The sequence below is a fragment of the Cuculus canorus genome, chromosome 6 (genome assembly GCF_017976375.1).
Source record: "Cuculus canorus isolate bCucCan1 chromosome 6, bCucCan1.pri, whole genome shotgun sequence".
Lineage (NCBI taxonomy): Eukaryota > Metazoa > Chordata > Aves > Cuculiformes > Cuculidae > Cuculus > Cuculus canorus.
Window position 1 is genome coordinate 9,163,541 of NC_071406.1, and position 18,614 is coordinate 9,182,154.

At 38.1% G+C, this 18,614-nt stretch overlaps 1 protein-coding gene across 5 annotated transcripts in view; it reads left to right on the forward strand.

The window, feature by feature from the left end:
- DPP10 (dipeptidyl peptidase like 10) overlaps nucleotides 1-18,614 on the forward strand; it is a 521,204-nt gene that overhangs the window by 472,777 nt on the left and 29,813 nt on the right. For all 5 annotated transcript variants that reach the window (XM_054070220.1, XM_054070222.1, XM_054070221.1 and 2 more), the window contains exons 11-16: nucleotides 6,268-6,391; nucleotides 8,518-8,556; nucleotides 9,879-9,986; nucleotides 14,248-14,339; nucleotides 15,870-15,917; nucleotides 16,603-16,724. In XM_054070220.1, coding sequence (XP_053926195.1) covers nucleotides 6,268-6,391; nucleotides 8,518-8,556; nucleotides 9,879-9,986; nucleotides 14,248-14,339; nucleotides 15,870-15,917; nucleotides 16,603-16,724 — 533 coding nt within the window. The remainder of the gene's footprint in view (nucleotides 1-6,267; nucleotides 6,392-8,517; nucleotides 8,557-9,878; nucleotides 9,987-14,247; nucleotides 14,340-15,869; nucleotides 15,918-16,602; nucleotides 16,725-18,614) is intronic.

Consider the following 18,614-nt stretch of genomic DNA (forward strand, 5'->3'; position numbering starts at 1 on the left):
CCGACAATCTCCCTTTAAACATGCAGTCGTGTTCTGTGTAATTACTGTTTCCCCCTTGGTGTTTCCATTCCATGTGTACAATTACATTATGTTTTCTTCAATAGCAAACATGATTTGTACTGCAGGGTTTTTTTTCTCTTTAGTCTTAGGAAGCCAATAGACATCTAAGATTAAATATGTGTGCGTTCATACGCGGCTAAGTCCTGAAATTCCAGTTCGAAAGCTAATACCTCCTGCTGTAAATCTTGAACATGCAATATGGTCTGCAAGTGGTCAGTTCAAACTACTCTGCCTTAGGACAACTGAAAAATCTTTGTAATTGGTGATATTTAAATATAAGGTATTCGTATGATATTAAGAAATTATGTAGGCTGATTTTTCAAACTCCATGCGTCAATTTACATCTGTCAAGCAGAAAAAAATTCATTTCTTTTCCAAAGTGAAAATTGCTGAGGCAGAGAAAATGTGGAATAACACACGAAAGAAGTTGCAGTTGAGTTATTAGGGTAAAGCTGTGCTTCCATACGTGATGAAAAGATTTTTACATGCCTGAAGAAATGTTGAATGTCCACGTTCTCATTTCATATATGTCCACTCTTAAAGAGACTGAAACATACAGTCAGACACTTGTGACTTTGTATAACAAATTTAAATATTTTTTATTGATTTTTATTAACTTTTTGTAATGGAACTGCAAACACTTTAAGAAATTGAGTTTGCATAAATTCAAATGATGCTCTTACAAGGCTCACCGGTGTTTTTTATTATCCGCACATTTCCAAACCAACAGAATAGAATCATAGAATCATAGAATAGTTTGGGTTGGAAGGGATCTTAAATATCATGTAGTTCCAACCCCCCTGCCAGTGGTTGGGGGACATGGCAGGGACATCCCACTGGATCAGTCTGCCCAAGGCCGCATCCAACCTGGCTTTGAACACCTCCAGGGATGGGGCAGCCACAACTTCCCTGAGCATAATTTGTACTTGCAGTTTGAAATCACCTTTTGAATCTAGAAAGATTGGTTTTATACTTTTGGCAGCCAGTTTACCTGAACCTTGCTTTGGAATGTAAAGATTACTTGACTCTAAATGGAAATGGGAAAGACTGGGAGGGGAATGCAATTTGATGTTAAGAAAACTGGGGTTTAGTTTCAGCTTTTCGTAAGGCATGCTCTGTCTAGACACTTCTTTTCAAACTTCTGCCCCTCCCTTCTTCTGTAGCTTGGCAATAGCAATGCCTGTCTCACAAGGGCAATGTAAAAGATTAATTCACTATCGTACCTGATAGCAAATGTGTGTAATCTATTCAGCCAAAGCCTACAAGATAAAAATATATTCGCAGACTTCCTTTTATTAAAGCTTTCTCACATGATGCCAAGGTATTTATTGATTATTCCCTTCCCTGTTCAGTGGGAAGAAATGCAAGTTCTGAACACGGGCCAGGACAAGCCCCTGGGTCAGCAGGGACTAGGATCCAGCTGCCTGCGCATGTGTCCTGCTGATTTGTGCTTGAGACTGAATGGGAGATGACAGTGCATGGTTATTGTCACCGAGGCCGGGCGCTGCTCTGGGAGTGGTGTGACCGGCAGACTGAGAAAGATTGCTCTGTCCATCGCCCGCAAGGGCAGAGCTTCACACACACCAGTTGGGGGTTCCAGGGGAGCAGTGAGACTCCGTCAGTGGACTGCAAAGATGGTCATGGCCAAGGCCCATGGCTGTGAGGAAACGGCGAGCAGAGCTTGTTAGCCTGACTAGGATGGTGGCCACCAGCACCCATGGGAAGGGGAACTAGAAAAGCTCCTTCCAACCAAGCACCTGGAGCTTAGTCTCAGAAGAGAACAGCATACATCAATGTATGCACAGATAAAGTCATGTGTAGTATACCAAAATACTAACAGACTGTAGTTAGCTGCCTTGCACGTCATGTCTCAATTGGTGTTGCTTTCCATATGTGTTTCTGAGACTGACGTTTTCTATTAGTGTCTGTAAATTCTTGTGTGCTTTTCAATACACAGCAATACAAATAATTTAAGAATACAGTAAATGTTCCAGAACATTGTGCATGGGGCGAAAGCGGTGTTCACCTTCTTCCATAACAACCAGCCAGCAAACTCATAGAGCATAATAGGTTGGCTTTCTTTAGGTGCACCCTGTTGTATTTATACCTACCTATTAAAAGCATCAACAAAAGTAAGGTTCCTTTTTCCATTTTCATAAATGTTAAGTGTCTTCCAGCTATTCTTATGAGCAGATTTCTTTTATAATCAGCTTATTGGCTTAAAGTTAAAGCAGATTTCTTCATTAGGGTGAATGGTATGTAGTTGCAAAGTTTTCTTTTGTTCTTGAAGTTTCTTATTTTAAAGTTTAACACTGTGGGTTATTTTCCTGGGATGTTAGACTGTCCATTTCAAATCTAAGTATCTAATGTTCAAATCTGATTATGACTGTAACAATGCTTCCAGTGTGATACAGTGCAAATCCTTTCCTTTATTCATGTTATAGTCTCTGTTCCCTTTGCTAAGCACTTACAATAACAGCCAGCGAAGTACCCATATATATCTTTCTAGTCACAAGCATCCAAAAACCTACAAGCAAAGCAAGACATGCTGGACATTCTTGAGTGATGATAAATGTATTAGCAAACTGTTAAACTGCCTGCATTGAGCTACGTATCAATTGAGATAATCACAATAAAGGAAAACATTCTACGAGAAAGAAAGATTACAAAAAAAATTGCATCTTCAGTCTTGGCAAAGGATGATAAACACCTTTGATATTTAACATGGTTTTTATCAAGAGTGAAAATTGAATCCAGATTTCATCAAGTTACAAGTCTTTGGAAAAAATTAATTGCCTTATGCTCAGGAAAGACGTTTGCTTTCTTCACACCTACAGTTGGAAATTTTGTTCTCACAGAATATCCTCCATTCCTCTCAGGCCCCAGGACCTGACCTTTCTCTGTGTGCAGCACCTCCTCGGTACGCGTGAGATGTTCCAGCTCCTACTGTTGAGCTAACTGCATGCATCTCATGTTCTTAGCTCACAGGCCTAAGGAAAAGCCTTACCTTCTTTATACTGATTACCTTATATAATTTTCTTAGGTGAATTTGAAGCCAGGCAACAGACTTAAATAAATGTGGAATCAGTAACTCTCTATCTGGTCAATGAGCTTGAAGCTCTTGTTTTTATGCTTTCCTTGGTTCAGTCCAACTTTGAAAAAAATGAGTCATGTACAGGTTTCTTCAATATAAACTGTTCATGGAATGCTGTGGAAGACTGCCTTTTCTGTATTTTCGATGTTTTCTGTCTGCTTTTGTACAGAAGAAAGCCAACTCCTCGGAGTTCAGAAAGAAAGAAATCCTAGGGCAGATGAGAGGGAACAGACTTCAAAAAGTCCGAGATGAAAACTTGATTAGACCATGAGAACTGGTTAAAAAACAAAAAGGCAGGTCTACGAGACAGGGTTCGAATGATGTTTTCTTGGCAGTCATTTCAGTGGAAACACTGAAAGCTGATGAAATGGTGGGGATAGAGGAGATGGGTATCCATAAATGGGTTTTATGGTTCCCATGATCATCTTAATGTAGTGGCCCTGCTGTGAGAAAAGGAAAAACCTGGAACTTGCTACTCAAAGTGTAGGAAAAAGAAAGTTAGGAGTGGGGTGAGCATGAGGAGACACAACTTGAATAAAATAAGTCACAGTGCAAGAGACAGGTCTGCTCTTATTAGGCCAATTGAATGCTTGAAGTGGCATTTGTCTCTGCCTCATAGCCCCTGTGTCATACAGTGAGTTTGAACTGACACTGCACAGTAATTGTGTTTGTTAGTCTTTGGACATGCGGTAAATGAATACACAGTCTGGGGTAAGAATTGTTCCTGAACAAAGATGAAAGTTGTGCTCTGAACATGCGAAGTGCTGTAGAGCACCTGGTTAAAGGGGTGTCAAATTGAGAACCTAAAGCGTAAATTTTTACTTAATAGCTTGCTTCAGTCCTTGGTCTAGAAGACAATCATAGTCTTTCCTCTTTAAAGTCATGTCGTGAGGATACTTAATGTATGTACAGGTGCAGAGGGTCTAGCGATCCCAGTATCTTTGTGTATTTGGGTCAAGAGGAAAAGCGAGAGTGCTTATTTCCATTACTAGAACAATAGATTAGGTGCAAAAAAGCCCAATAAGTCGGGGACAAACTGATAGCAGCTTCCTCAGAACTAAAACAGCTTTTTGCCGTGTAGGCTTCTCTGGTTTTACTCAGCTGTATCAGCTAACCTAATGAAACATACAATTTTCTTACTTACACCTGTTGACCTACTCTGTGGGAGGGAGTGCATGTGCACTGTATATATGAAACAACAGATTAACTGCAAAACTGTGAATTACAAAGGAACATTACCTGAAGGTAACGTGTTTCTACATGTATATACAAAACTATACTACATTCCTGATCAACAAGTCATAAAGTAGTGAGATTTGAACATATTTTTATGCACAGTTGATAGAAGAGGGAAAAAGTGGGATTTTTAAATGATATTTTGCTTTCATTTCAGTGATCAAGAAGTTTTATGTCAGTGATGGAAGAAGATGCTGTGGTTTGATTTGGACTATTAATTACTATGTCAGCTGAATTCTGAATGATTAAATTTCCTGTTTCCATCCTTCATTGCAAGCTTCTTCAAATGGAACTGCTCAGGCTTTATTTTGTCGAATTTGGTTCTGGTGTAATTCAGGCTCTGTTGTCAGTGGATGCTGTCTTACTTTGGTGTTTAAGTACCAGGATAGGGAGGCAGTCCTTATATAAATGTTTTGGAAATTTCTTTTGGCTATCTTTGGGCTTCTGTATCCACAGTTATAGTATTTTGGACAGCCTTACAAAGGCACAACTGCGGAGGGAGATCTCAACTCTTGCTTTATGAACCCATTACCTGGGATTTGGTATTGCATTCCTTGTTTTGCTTTGTTGTTTGCGTCACCTGGTCTCGCGTTAGGTCTTGTGTTATTTTTAGCATTCGTTTTTGTTTGTCAGTAAGTTAAAAAGCTTTTTAAACAAAAAGAAATGTAAATATTAGACTCGGAATACACCTAAGCTCTCCATATCTCATGTATCCACATGTGAAAATATCTATTTTACTAAAAGTCAAACATAAAAGGCAAACGTAAGTTGTGCATACCGGGTTGTTCAGCTCTGTTCAAATATAGCACCAGACTGAGGCTGGGCGAGGCTGCAGTGAATTGCAGGCTGCTGCTTCTTCTGTGTGCACCATCAGAGTTGTACAGAGTTGGTGCTGCTAAGCATCTTTGATCTAGTAAGAAGTCTTTCGGATGTATAATTGAATATGTATTGTCAAAAAGTGATGAGATCTCCATCAGTATTAGATTAAAAGCGTAAATATGTGCAAGCTAAGACCCTTGTTTTAGAGGGAGGCTGAGTTTCCACACAGGTTTGCTCCACTGTTGCACATAACTCAGCTGGACTGTGAAAACTGCCAGCTGCCGGAGTAAAGAAGTGAAGCAAATAGCCTGGGATGACAAGCTGCAACAGGTCTTCCTATGTAACATCCCCAGCCTGACAGCCTAACAGGATTTTGGAAGGAGGGAAGCCAATGTTCCATGCCGAGAGTTTGTGCCTAAGAAGCCTCCTTTGCTCAGCCAGTGTCATTGATACTGACAATTTGTCCAATATTATGAGCTATTTGTTAAAAATGGAAGCTGACAAGCACTGAGTGTGACTTCCCTTTGTGCAGAAGTCCTATTATTAAAATTACTTGTTATTTTATAACAAGGTACATTTAAAGTGGTCTTGCCTGCCCTCTATCATTAGAGACCCTCTTTATTTTTTTTAGCTATAATACTGGATTCTTTTACAAAGTTGTGGTCTTCTGACGGCATTTGGTGGAGGAAAATACAGGCTTCTGTTGGAACCCCGTGCTTGTTTTTAAGCTTGTGGACAAGGACATGTTTCATGTGTATTTGCAAGCATATGTTTTGCAAATATATGTTTTGCAGTTGGTAAAATTTATGTATTACAAATGGCTGAGAGGGAGGTGGTAACGGAGTAAAAATTTCCTGGAGGAAGAGCACACTAGGCTGAGCCTTCCCACCTGTAGGAACACAAATGCTGGGCATTTGGGGTTATTTTCTCCATCCCTCAGTACTGATTGTGATGCAGTACAACTGCAGTATTTGATGAACTGTTTGTATTGTTTTTTAAAAAAGATCTAATCTGAAATAGGAATGATCTAAACATTGCGTTTTCAAATATTTACTTAGGGAATATTACATCACCATGGTGAAATGGATAAGCAACACCAAGGCTGTGGTGAGATGGTTAAACAGACCTCAGAATATCTCCATCCTTACAGTTTGTGAAACCACAACGGGGGCTTGCAGCAAGGTAAGTCGGATTTTTTCCTGAGCTGTCTTTTCGGGGTTTCTTCCTGCATTTTATTTTCATATTCAGGAAAAGATTTGGGGAAATCAGTTTGCAGATGCAGTAGTTTTAGGCTGAATATAATTAGTCAACAGGGAGGAAATAGATGTGAGAGAATTCCAAATCTGGTGAAATGATTTTGAGCAATTAGCAACTTTGAGTGACATTTGCAGAATTACTAGGCTTTGTTTGTTCATTAACTTCAGTGGAAACTGCAGTTGCTGAACATCATGTATTCTGGATATAGCTTGCCTTCCATCGGATATTTTCAGCTGCCTGGTTTCTCCCCTCTCCTCTTAATGGAGTTTCATTTCAGATCTTTCTGTATCTCAGCTTACATGTGTTTAAGTAAAAATCTGATAATTCCTGTAAATTCAATAGCAGAATTAAATAACTTAGAAAAAATAAAATAAAATTGAAAGGCAACAGGGATATTTCATTTTGAGCGTAACCCAAACTGCGATAATTTTTTCTATTTGAGTCCAGCCACATCTCATCTCTTTGACCTAGACTTTGACTTCTGACACTCTTTTATTATTGCATCTCTCCGTTTTCACAGTCTGTCTTGCATCCTGAAGGCAGTTGGCCACGTTCCCACTCTGAGTCACGGTCTCTTCCCAGAAACAGCTAAAAGCATAAACATTTTCTGTACATGCTAATATCAGTACCAACAGGTGCTCCAAAGTAGAGAGTGCAATTTGGCAGTGTAAATGGTTATAAGCGATTAATGTAGGTCTAAACTTGGCCTCTGAGTCAAAAGGCCCATCAGTGTCTGCTACTGAAGTCGGTCATGTTGGAGTGTTAGGGATTACTGCTAAGCTTGTCTGCTTCTTTTGTTATGTAGTTCAGGTTACTTTTCCTGACTCTGAAATTGCAAATAAGCTCCCAGACTTTCCGGTACCATATGGATTAAGTTTGTGAACATGGACATTTGTTGATTGGGTTGCTTTTTAGCTGGTTCCTGCAAGCCTTACTCCTTATATTAAGAAAGCTGGTCATGAACCACTGTGAGCAGTTGCTTCTAAAAGGAAACCCTTACCTGCTCCAAGGTCAGTTGGACTCGTCTGAAGTAGGCATTCAGGGAGCTGTAATCCAGGACATAACGTGAGAGAATGTGAGACTGAGAAGTCCCACTCCAGAAGAATTAAAGTGCGGTGAAGGACCTTTATATGTAGGTGAGGAAAGATAGCGATGCAGTGTCACCGTAGTGCGCTCAGCTCAGACCAGATTCGTGCTTGTAACTCTGGATGGTTCTTACGCTGCATCAGCTGGGATAAGGGGATGCTCTTGAATTCAGTAATGGGTGACAAAAGGCCTTAGTGTGAGAATTTAACATTTTATCACACCATGTCATTTCAACTGTAAGCCTTTCTTTTATTATTTTTAGCATTTTGCACATGTTCTCAATTCCAAAAAGTACTGTATATAACCAGCTGCTGTGTAGATTTCTCATTTTTCAGGCCATATATGTACAAATGGTTCTGTCGCTAATAAATTTTCATGAGTTCACTGTGACTGTGACAACTTGCAACAGCTGACATATATTCTATGTTTTTTTCCAACAGTGTGTGCGTGGTATTTGGGATTTTTTTTTTTTTTTAGATGCCGTGATGTGAAATATGAGTGTGACCAATAAAAAACCAACCACTTGCATTTTTTTCTCTCTTCACTAATGCCACAATACAACCCATTAAACCAAGGGATTGTGATTTGAAAAGGTCTCACAATTTGAGCTTGATGCTGGCTGTTTGCCCAGTGTTGATGAAGGACTTAAAATATCCAGTTGTCAGATGATGCCTAGAGGTAAAAAACAAATAGAACTGCCGATGTAATGCTTCTTGATAGCTAATCAGAAAGGACTGAAAAAGTCATTTGTAGGTCCCCTGTGGTGTTCTACCAAAAGCTCTGAATAAAACAGCTGACTTTGTAATTAAGTTATCATTTGCTTCAATGTAAGTGCTAAGAAAGAGATGTGAAGATTGTAACACAGTAGAAAAAATACGCCACAAAATAGCTAGAGACCTTTTGCTGAATATGGGAAATATTTTTGATCTATAGCTATGCCATAAAAGCAACTTTTTCTCTTTTAGAAATATGAAATGCAGTCAGACCTGTGGCTTCCTAAACAGGTATAGTAAAAATGTTATTTCTGAATGTATAATGTGTAATTGCTTCATTGTTGTTTTTAGTTAATTATATGTTATATTATAAGCTATTAAAATCCACTCCTTTTAAATCTCAATGCTTTTTAGGATCCTAAATTAATCAAACAGCTGAGGATTATAGCAGTGTCTGTGTAAGCATTCAAGTGGCAACTTGCCTTTCTGGCAGCGGGAATCCTGTCAGCAACACGTAGAGAACATTTTGCTATCTAGCTGACCATGTCAGTAATAGAAAGAGATGCGCACTTCCAGCAAGCAGTTCAGCCCTACAACCTGAAACACCCGCCTGAGCTTTGGAGGCAATATTCCCTTCAGCTGCTGATGGCTTTGCATTCACTTAAGTAAGCGTTTAGATGACCAGCTGATTTAACTATCTAACTCTTGGATGGTTAAAGATAGATCAGATTAATCCCACTCCAGGCGTGTCCTACATGCTGTGCTGATTTTTTTTCCGATTAAAAAAATAACGTCAGCAAATTAAACTCGAAGGAGTTCAAAGACTAGAGGTCGTATGAGCTATGATTAGAATGCATAAGAATAATAGTTCTAAATTCATACTCAGAACAATATGTTGAACTAATATGTCAGCAAATTATTCCATTTTCATAGCTTCAGAAGAGCTGTCCAATAAATGGATGAAACATATTCTGTTTAAAATACATTTCAGGCTTCATTTTGCAATGTGCAAATGACAAATCATTTTTAAAAAATACATTTTTATAGCAAGCCATTTTCCTTTAATATTTCTGTCTTAAGTTAGACGTGGAGAGTTGGTATCACATCAGGCTACAATTTATGCTAAGACTATGACTCAGAATGTCACTTCAATATACTTACTTTTTCCATACAATTTTATCAAAATTGGTGAGTGCTAAGCATGTGCTTAGTAATGTTTTGCTGACTCCAGGCCATGGAAACGTTTGTTCTCCTGATCACTAGTAGGACTTCTCCGTGTCACTAATTGTAAGACTGTAAAGGAGTGTATCCTGGAAACTCCCACTGTGTTAGGGATGAGAGTACCAGACCTTTCATTGGAAAGGAGAGTTTTGGTAAGGGCATGATTTAAGACAAGATTGCACAAAGGTAACTACTGGCATGAACTATATATTGCTTTAACCACCACATTTTTTGTTACTCCTGGAGAATATATTTCAAATCTAAGGATTTTTCTCCAGTTTTCTTATGAGCAGAGTGACTGTCAAAACCAAAGAGGCAAAAAAATTAAGCTGATGTTCTGTTAACAAGTTTGATGGGAAGTGTGACAAACTAACACAATCTTATGTTTATAGAATGAAGAACCAGTTTTCTCCAAGGACGGCAGTAAGTTCTTCATGACTGTCCCAGTGAAGCAGGGAGGCCGGGGTGAATTTCACCACATAGCCATGTTTATTGTTCAGGTAAGGTTTTGATTCAGGCTGGTTTTAGTATCCTAGTGTACATCTAGGACTTTTACTGAGGACCCAAGCAAAGGCCTGCACTCCACTAGACTCTGATCCTTTGTGTCGTGGTGATTTGTCCTGTCCAGATTGTCGCTTGGTGCAAAGGGACATAATTATAATTTCCTCCAGTATAAGTGGAGCGTTCTCTCACTTTTCTTAGGCCTCTGCTGTGGTGACGCATAAGGTCTTTAAATGAAAAGTACTTTCAAAGTACTATCTTTGGAGGAGTTCACGTTTTATTTGTACCTCTAAGGATGAGGAGAGACATTTTCTTGTTAAATTTTCCTGTCAATAATAATGTTTTATAGCCACAGAAATTCAAGACACGTGCAGAAATGCTCATTTTATCCTCGTTAGATACACTGTATGTACATAAGTGTAATTTTAAATGTCAATTCAGAATATTCAGAATCTGGTCTTACACACAACAGTAAAGGGAAGCATTACCCAAAACTTAACATTTTGTGAAAATTAGGACTCTTTTATTACCCTTCGCAACATTTTCCAGTGGCTTCCATTTCCCATGATCATTACTTGTTCCAAAGAAGAATCTGAAAGAAGATAAGTTTACACCATGACTTTGAAGGTCACCAGTATGAAGTTGTGATGAAATTATGGCCTGGAACAGAACACTCCAAGGCATCTATTTAAAGCAGCAGAGCATTAATTACAGGTACTTTAATAGAGCCATATGACATAGGAGGGATTATCAATGTACCCCAAACACCAAAATAGCAGGCTTGGCACCAGGTACCTCCGTTATCTCCCTTTATGACGGTGTTCTGGTATGAGCATTATTAAGTCTGAAGTATGTTCACAGTGTACTCCAGACAGAACAATAGCAAAAGAACTTTAATGAAACTTTAACCTGAAGAGGCAGGTGCAAGATACTCATTCACTACAGTAAATATATCAAGAAAGAATCGGAAAAGAAAAAAGCTTTCAAAGACATGTCAAATTCTCTGTTCTAAAGAAATCAGTTACTCAGATGCCAGTCTGGTAGATGTGAGTTAATATAGTGACCACATAAAAAATCACAATAGAGCAAAACCGTTTAGTCAGTCAAGTCTTGTTTTGGTTTCTTTCCCAATGTGAGTAAGTATCTTTAAAATACATGAACAAATCAATAATGTAGATCTGAAAATTAACTTGCAACATTCCCAAGGATGTTACAGATAAAATCAAATTTACCTTACACCTAAAGGCTCTGACATTTTTCCCTACTAAAGAGCCTAGAAAATGTGATTCTAACTCAGGAAAATATTTCAGCAAAGGATTAAGCCCATTCCTTACACCTACTTTTAAATACACGTTTGAATCCCACCAGAATAACAGTATAGTATTATAACTCTTACAAAGCCTGGGTACTGTACAGTTCCAAAAATCAAAAATAAAACATACTTTAATTTTGACTACATCGCCATAAATAAACAAGTCTCAGTGGTGTCACTTAATGACAGATTTGACTTTTAAGTATATAGCTGCTCCCGAAAAGAAAAAATGTGATATCTCAGGTATCAAACATTATTCATCAACAGACAACATTCTGCGTGGTAATGGGGCTGATACAGAGCAATAAAGGACAGGAAATGTGTTTATATGATGTGTTTTACACACTGCATTAATCTGATTGTCCATTATTTCTAAAGCAAACATGGAGGCATAAAAAATATATTAACCGTTGCACACAAAGTCTTTTGTCACATCAGATGTTTGTCACACATCGTGAGAGCCACAGTGGCATAGCAGGTGCCCTGCAGAATTCAAAGCAGTCGGCAGGTAACCGGTACCCAGGTGATCACATTTTTTTCATCATGGAGCTTGGATAACACTGGAATTTGGCATTCAGTTTCTCGTTATTTCTCTGTACTACTGAGCATCAACTCGCTAACAGAAATCAGCCTCCAAGTGCAGGGAAGTTAAAACACAGAACCACAGTGAACATACAGTGACAAAGAAGTAAGTTTCAGTGGTTCATTTTAGATTAATTTAATCACTGAGGCTTATTTGTCAGTCTTACAACAAATGCTGACAAATGATAGCCTTTCTTGGGCTGGATTTCTTTGACTGTTCTTTGAAAAAGCATGTGTCAATTATATAATCAAAGCAGGTTAGCATAGGCATTCGATTAAATCTTGCAAGGGGAGGTTACTGTTAAAAAGGTTACTGTCTGTCACGTATTATTTACTTTCTGAATGCAGAGTTCTAGATGTGTGTTTTATTGTTTTCAAATCCTTTTAGTAACTTATGAAATATTTAAAACAATCTAATCTCAAAATAGGATTGGATCGTGTTATGCATTCTAGAAATTTCTTACGTGCATTTTTCCAGCTCTAGAAAGTCTCGTTTTTTTCTAACCACAAAATAAGGATTATAAAGTAACTTTAATGGATCAAGGCAGGAACTTACTGCAAGCTTCATAAATTATGTATTATGGCTGTAAACTTGAAAAATAACCATGTTTATTAACGCTTGGCTGGGCTTTTTATTGCTGTTTCTTGTTAGATTCTGTGATCTCAATATTTAAATATCTCTTTCAACAGTTGCAGCTTCCCTCTCTCTAGACAAGACACAGTCACTTAGAATAAATCACTAATTTGTATTTTAATCATTTCTGGAGAGAGAACTGAATATCAGAACCTTCCTGAACAGGGGAACCTTCCTCATAAACATACATACAGTACTTAGCACAACGTCACTTGCAAGACTTATCATAGAGTCACTACATAGTTCTTTCCTTGTGGATCTATTAGAAAACAGGTCAGTTCTCAGAGACTTATTTCTGCCTTGCCAGTTCCAGCCGTGTCTCATAGATGTCCTTGAGCATTTTCTGCTTTCTGGTTATTGCTGCTGTTGATGGAGAGCTCAGAGTTTACAGGGTACAGTTCAGAAATATAGGGATGAAATAAAACCTTTTTGCCTTTATGACTTTTTGTAAGCCACATAACCACTGAGGCCAGCGTGATTAGATGTGGACTGGTGCCCTGGATTCACAGGGTCCAGGGTGAGAAAGCACCATTAGGTCCTCTTTCTACCTCCTTTCTAACTCCTGCTGCTCAGTTTAGTCTGCTAAAGCTGAAAGAGAAGTTGAAGAATCACCTCTTTTCTTTACAAAGTTTGTCTTGACTTTGAAAACTAAGCATTTTTATATCCAGGCATCAAAACCCTAGTATGGAAAAAACACTTTAAGTATGTTCATGTTGTGTTATAGTGAGAGTTCAAGTTTTAATCTTCAGTAGCCCAAGCCATATTTTTACCTTTTTCACTAGGAAGCATCTCAAAGGAACTTCCGAGTATTCAGGTTTCATTGGTTTTAATCTGTGCATGCTGCATCTTCCAGCCAAAGAGTTTGATTTTACCTGAATGTAGATATGCATTGCATCCCCATGTTTTATGTTTCAGTTCCTGGTGCATTGGCTGAGAAGCTGAGAAGGAAGGGTCTTGAATTTAGCTTTGCAGCAGTAATTTTCCTAGGCTCACTCTGGGATAGAAACAATTTATAAGAGGGAACAGGGGGTTCTCTCCAACTTGTAAGCATTTCATTCAGTTGTCAAAATTTGAAGCTTCTCTTAAACGCTCCTGAGTTTAAAAAAACTCAGTTTTAAAAATAGAGAGAGGCTTTGCCAGAGCCCACGGAGAAGCGCGGGCTTTAACGTGGTTTAAATCCTGTGAAGTGTAGCTGAGGTTGTGCAGTGCTTTTCTCTTAGAGATTTGCCTGCCTCCTCAGATGAGCGTGGTCTTGATGTCCTGTCTTGGCACAGCATCTTTGTGGCGATCCTGGCTCAGTACAAGCGTGTGATAAACATGAAAAAGCTTGGTGAGCACACACTAGTCCAGAGTTTTGGAATCAAAGACCTGAGTCAGATTTCCCTACTGTGCCACTGTAAAGGTAAAGAAACATTAAGAGAAACAAGATATGTGGAATGAGAAGGTCCTTAGCTTTAACTACAGGACTTCTGTTATCTGTTGGCATAGGGATAACTGAAAGAAAAATTTTGATGGAAACTGAAATTGCTTTAATGACTTTGGAAATTTTATATATGAAAAGGAAAGGGTACTAGGAAGTTCAAGCCTGTCAAGATGTAAGATTTGTGATTTAAAGATGTTATGTTGCACATTAAAGTTTAAAAAGGTTTAATCAGTAACAACAGGCAGGAAATCCAACTAGAGGAAGAAAAATGTAACAAGGTGAAAGTTAATATCTTCCATCTCTCTCCAGGCTAAAAGTGAACAACTCAGTGTGAGACACTTGACTTCAGGCAACTGGGAAGTTATCAAAATCCTGGCGTATGATGAAAATACACAAAATATGTAAGCACAGTTTATTTGTCTGTTTGTGAAAATAACTGAGTTGTTAAAGTAGAATCCATTTAATAGAAAATAGCGTATCTAAAATTAAATAACACTATTTCTTTCATTTTTGATCATTACCATAAATTTTACACTCCTGAGTACATAAAATTCAGTTGTAAGACAATTTATCTGCCAGCATATTACTGCATGCATTTTTATGCTGGAGGAAAAGAAGCATGCCGTGGCATCACTTGACTCATTATATTTTAAGTAAAAGATGTCAACACACAGTATGGCAATAATAACATTTTGGTGGCCCTTTCATAGCTTATAAAAAGAAATCATAGTAAATTTTTAGTACTTGATAAAATCCCCAAATCCTCATTTTTCTTTCTTCCTGGGTTACTGCATGAGATCTCTGGGCTTTGGTGATCTGATTCAACCTCATAAATTCAAATTATATAAACCAATTATCCAAATACCTTATTTTCACATTTTCCAAAGCCCATCTTAGACCTGTAGTGGGAAATAAACGCAGCACATACTTGATGGTTTTGGGGAGGAGTAAATAACTGATACAAGACATCTGAGGGCTCCAGATAACTTTAGTGGGTCTTTGTTAGTCTTAATGTTCATCTGCCCACAGCAAAAAAGTAAATAGATGTGCCTAATTCTGTTCTTTAAAATTAATGATATTTCAACAAGGACTATTTTGAGTCTGCAAAAATGCTGTCATCTCCACTGCTATTAGAGAAACACCTTCTCTGGACAATCCTTCCATGGGTTTAGAAAATATATATAAAATATATAAAGAGAATTTCTTGATCCTTGTCCAAAGTTCAGATCAAAAAATGAGGTATGGATGCAGTCAGAGTGAAGAGATTTCAGACTGCATGTGGATTGTCTCCTGAGAGGACCTCCTCAACCTCCTCCTTCCTCTCAAGCAGAACCTTTGTGGGGATATCACCTGGGATGCACCAAGGACTCAACTTGATAGTCTTACAGCAGTCTACTAAGCCTCTTTTCACTAACATGTCCTCATCTGTAAACCATTGCCTAGGGTGCTAGCTTTTGTCTCTATCTAGAGAAAAATCATTCTACATATCAAAAATGCTTTCAGGTATCATAAGTCCTATTGTATTTTATGATGTAATTTCATGGTGACCTTTTTCTACTCTTTGGATTTATATTGCAAACTATTAGAGTGAAGGAGAAACTTTCTCTTCCATACTAGTAGTATGCAGAAAGAGATCCTGGTTACTACTGGAGCTCCTGGTCATTACAGGAATTAAACAGAAACCATAAAATACTCTTTTTGTCACTATTTTAACATGAATTCACATAGCATCTGAATTAACTACTGTGTGTATTTGGTCTGAGTTTAATTTTTGAGCTTGGGGTTAAATATAAGTATTTGATCTTTACTTATATTTGGGAATTTTTAGCTTTAAAATAATTGTATTTATGATGTCTCTCACTTCTTTAAAGATCACTCGAATCAGACTTTTTACCAAATTGAGTTTAATTTTGTTTGTCTTTTGGGCACAGTTATTTCTTAAGCACTGAAGAATCCCCAAGAGGAAGACACCTACATAGGTAAGAAGTACATGGGGCTGTGTTAACAGCTTCTCCATCTCAAGCCATGAGGGCTATGATTTGCTGCTTTTAGGCTTAGGTAATCACTTCTGTTGTGTAAAAATTGGTACAATTGAACTGTAACAAGGAAAGAATGAGGTTTTTTTTTAAAAAAAATAAAATGCCAACGATATTTTACTTTATTAAAAAGCAGAAAATATTTTAAACCGACATTATTTTAGCACTTCACTAGTCATTTATAAGGATCTAAAATGCTTAACCTAAATAAATTACTGTATTTTTAAAAGCAGTGAAAAACTCCTAAGTAAAAGCAGTATTTATGGGATCTAATCATGCAACTTAAAGCGTGCAGGCAAAGCACTTCCTCTTTACACAAACCTGAGTGCTGAAATCTGAAGTTAATGCAGCTATTTTTGGTGTCCTACTAACACCGTTTCTCTGCAGCACTGATATTTATTGGAGTCCCAGTCCTGCTTTGGGCAGGTTTTGGATCCTGTCCATATTCCCCAGTTTACAGAACAACAATCCACCGAGTCATCTGAAAACCATCAGGCACAAAATAGGACAGCGATGTTTAGGCAAGTTTAGGGCCTGAAACAAACGTTTACGGCACTGATGAGCTAATTCTTGGTTTAAATTTTATTTTATTCCAATGGAAAATGTTTCTGATCATTTTTTTCCACAGTGTATCAACAGTTGGATCATTGAATCGTCAGTGTCTCTCATGTAACTTCTTGAAAGAGCAGTGCACGTATTTCAGTGCAAAGTTTAGCCCCATGAATAGGCATTTTTTACTACACTGTAAAGGTAAGTCAAATGCACAGCGTGTAGGTGTGCTGAATTAATGTATTGTTTTGAGAAGTGCATTAGAGTGGAGTCTACCTTTTAGCTCTGTGGTGGATTACTCAAAGTTCTGCACAGAGCTTATTACAAGACAGTAAATAAAGGTGTTCTGTGTAAAAAGCTAAATAAGAAGTGATATCAGAGAGCTGCTCCAATCATAACCTTTCAGTCCTAGTAAAGGACATTGACTTTTAAGTTTACCCTAAATAAAAACCCTTCACAAAAAATGTGGAATTTGTAATGGCAGTACTGTGGTTCGTTACAGTTTTATTATATCATGTATTGGTATTGATCTGTCAAGGAGTGTAGTGACAGGAAGAGGGGTAACAGTGTTAAGCTGGCAGAGGGAAGATTTAGAGTAGATATTAGGGAGAAATTTTTTACTGTGATTTTCCTGTGAGGGTGGTGAGGAACCGACAGAGGTTGCCTGGGGAAGTTATGGATGCCGCATCCCTGGTCGTGTTCAAGGCCAGGCTGGAAATGTGATCCAGTGGAAGCTGTCCCTGCCCGTGGCAGGGGGTGTGGAACTACGTGGCCTTTAAGGTCCCTTCTAAAGCAAACCATTCTATGATTCTGTGATCATGTTGAAGAAGGAGGGCCTGCTTTCTGTAGCACTGTGTGTTTTTGTGTGTGTACAGTATATCTGTACGCACTCACCTATACATGTATGTATGTATGTGTGTGTATTTACCAAAAAACAGGTATGGTTGAATTCACATAGACACATCCTCTTTATCAATATAATTGCAATAAATAACTTCTAGCTTTTTGTTGTTAGCTGCATTCCAGTAGCACTAAATAACACCGTTTGTGTTCAGAGTACGTATGTACATACAGAAAACTAGAACCATCACACACTGGGAAATTTATAACCAACACTTAGGAAATGAACACAGATAAATAAGATTATAAAAACAGGTTCCGAAAAGTACGATAATCAATATAGCGTATAGCTAACCCTGTTGACCTTGAAACTTGCAGTATTTTACGAACATTTTCCCAGTATTTTTGCTCAACTAGCATCAGGTTGAAGAGTAGAACACAGTTCATCTGAAATACATGTGAATAGCCCATTCTATTTGCATACTTTTTTTCTATTTCTTTTGCAAGTGTACATTTGTTTTGCACAAAAATGAAATATATGCCAGTTTGAGAATTGAATCTATTCAAACCAACAAACTATGAATATATATTGGCTAAAATAAGGGTGCTTTGTTTTGTTTGTTGTGTGTTTTTTGTGGAAGTTCACCTATCATTCATAGCTGATTAGGAAAAAACCCTATCTGAACCGTGTGGTTTATATGTGGTTAAATCTGCGGCAGAAGTTAGGGAGCTAATCCTTAGTCTCTTAAGTAAGGACAGCACTAGTAATGAGCCCCTCATGGTTCAAGCAGAGTTTTCTCTTGTGCTTGACTTAGTCCCCGTGGGGAAAGTCTGAGATTCTTGCAAGAGGGAGAGTTGGTAAATTGGGAAGTTTTTTGCCCTGAATCAGCAATGTGCTAGGGTCCAAACACATAGCATCTTATTATAATTTTAGCGAAGTATATTCAGCCTGCAATTTTTAACGTGTTCCTTTGATATTAAAATGTGGATGCCAGTAGGAGAGCAGATGAAACTGAACACAACCTTATGACTTGCAGTAACTTTGGAGATGACAGCTCTCTTTTTGAGACTGTAGATCATCCTCCCAGGACTAGCCTGTGACTCCAATGAGTTGCAACCAGTAGACTGCCCTAAGCTGCAGGTGTTGGGCGGGGATGATAAAACACCATCATTAAGTTTTCCTAGCTCTAATATTAATGTATAGTTGTCAGCCTGGAGTTATTCAGAGGTGCTCGTGTGTGTTTCATTAGA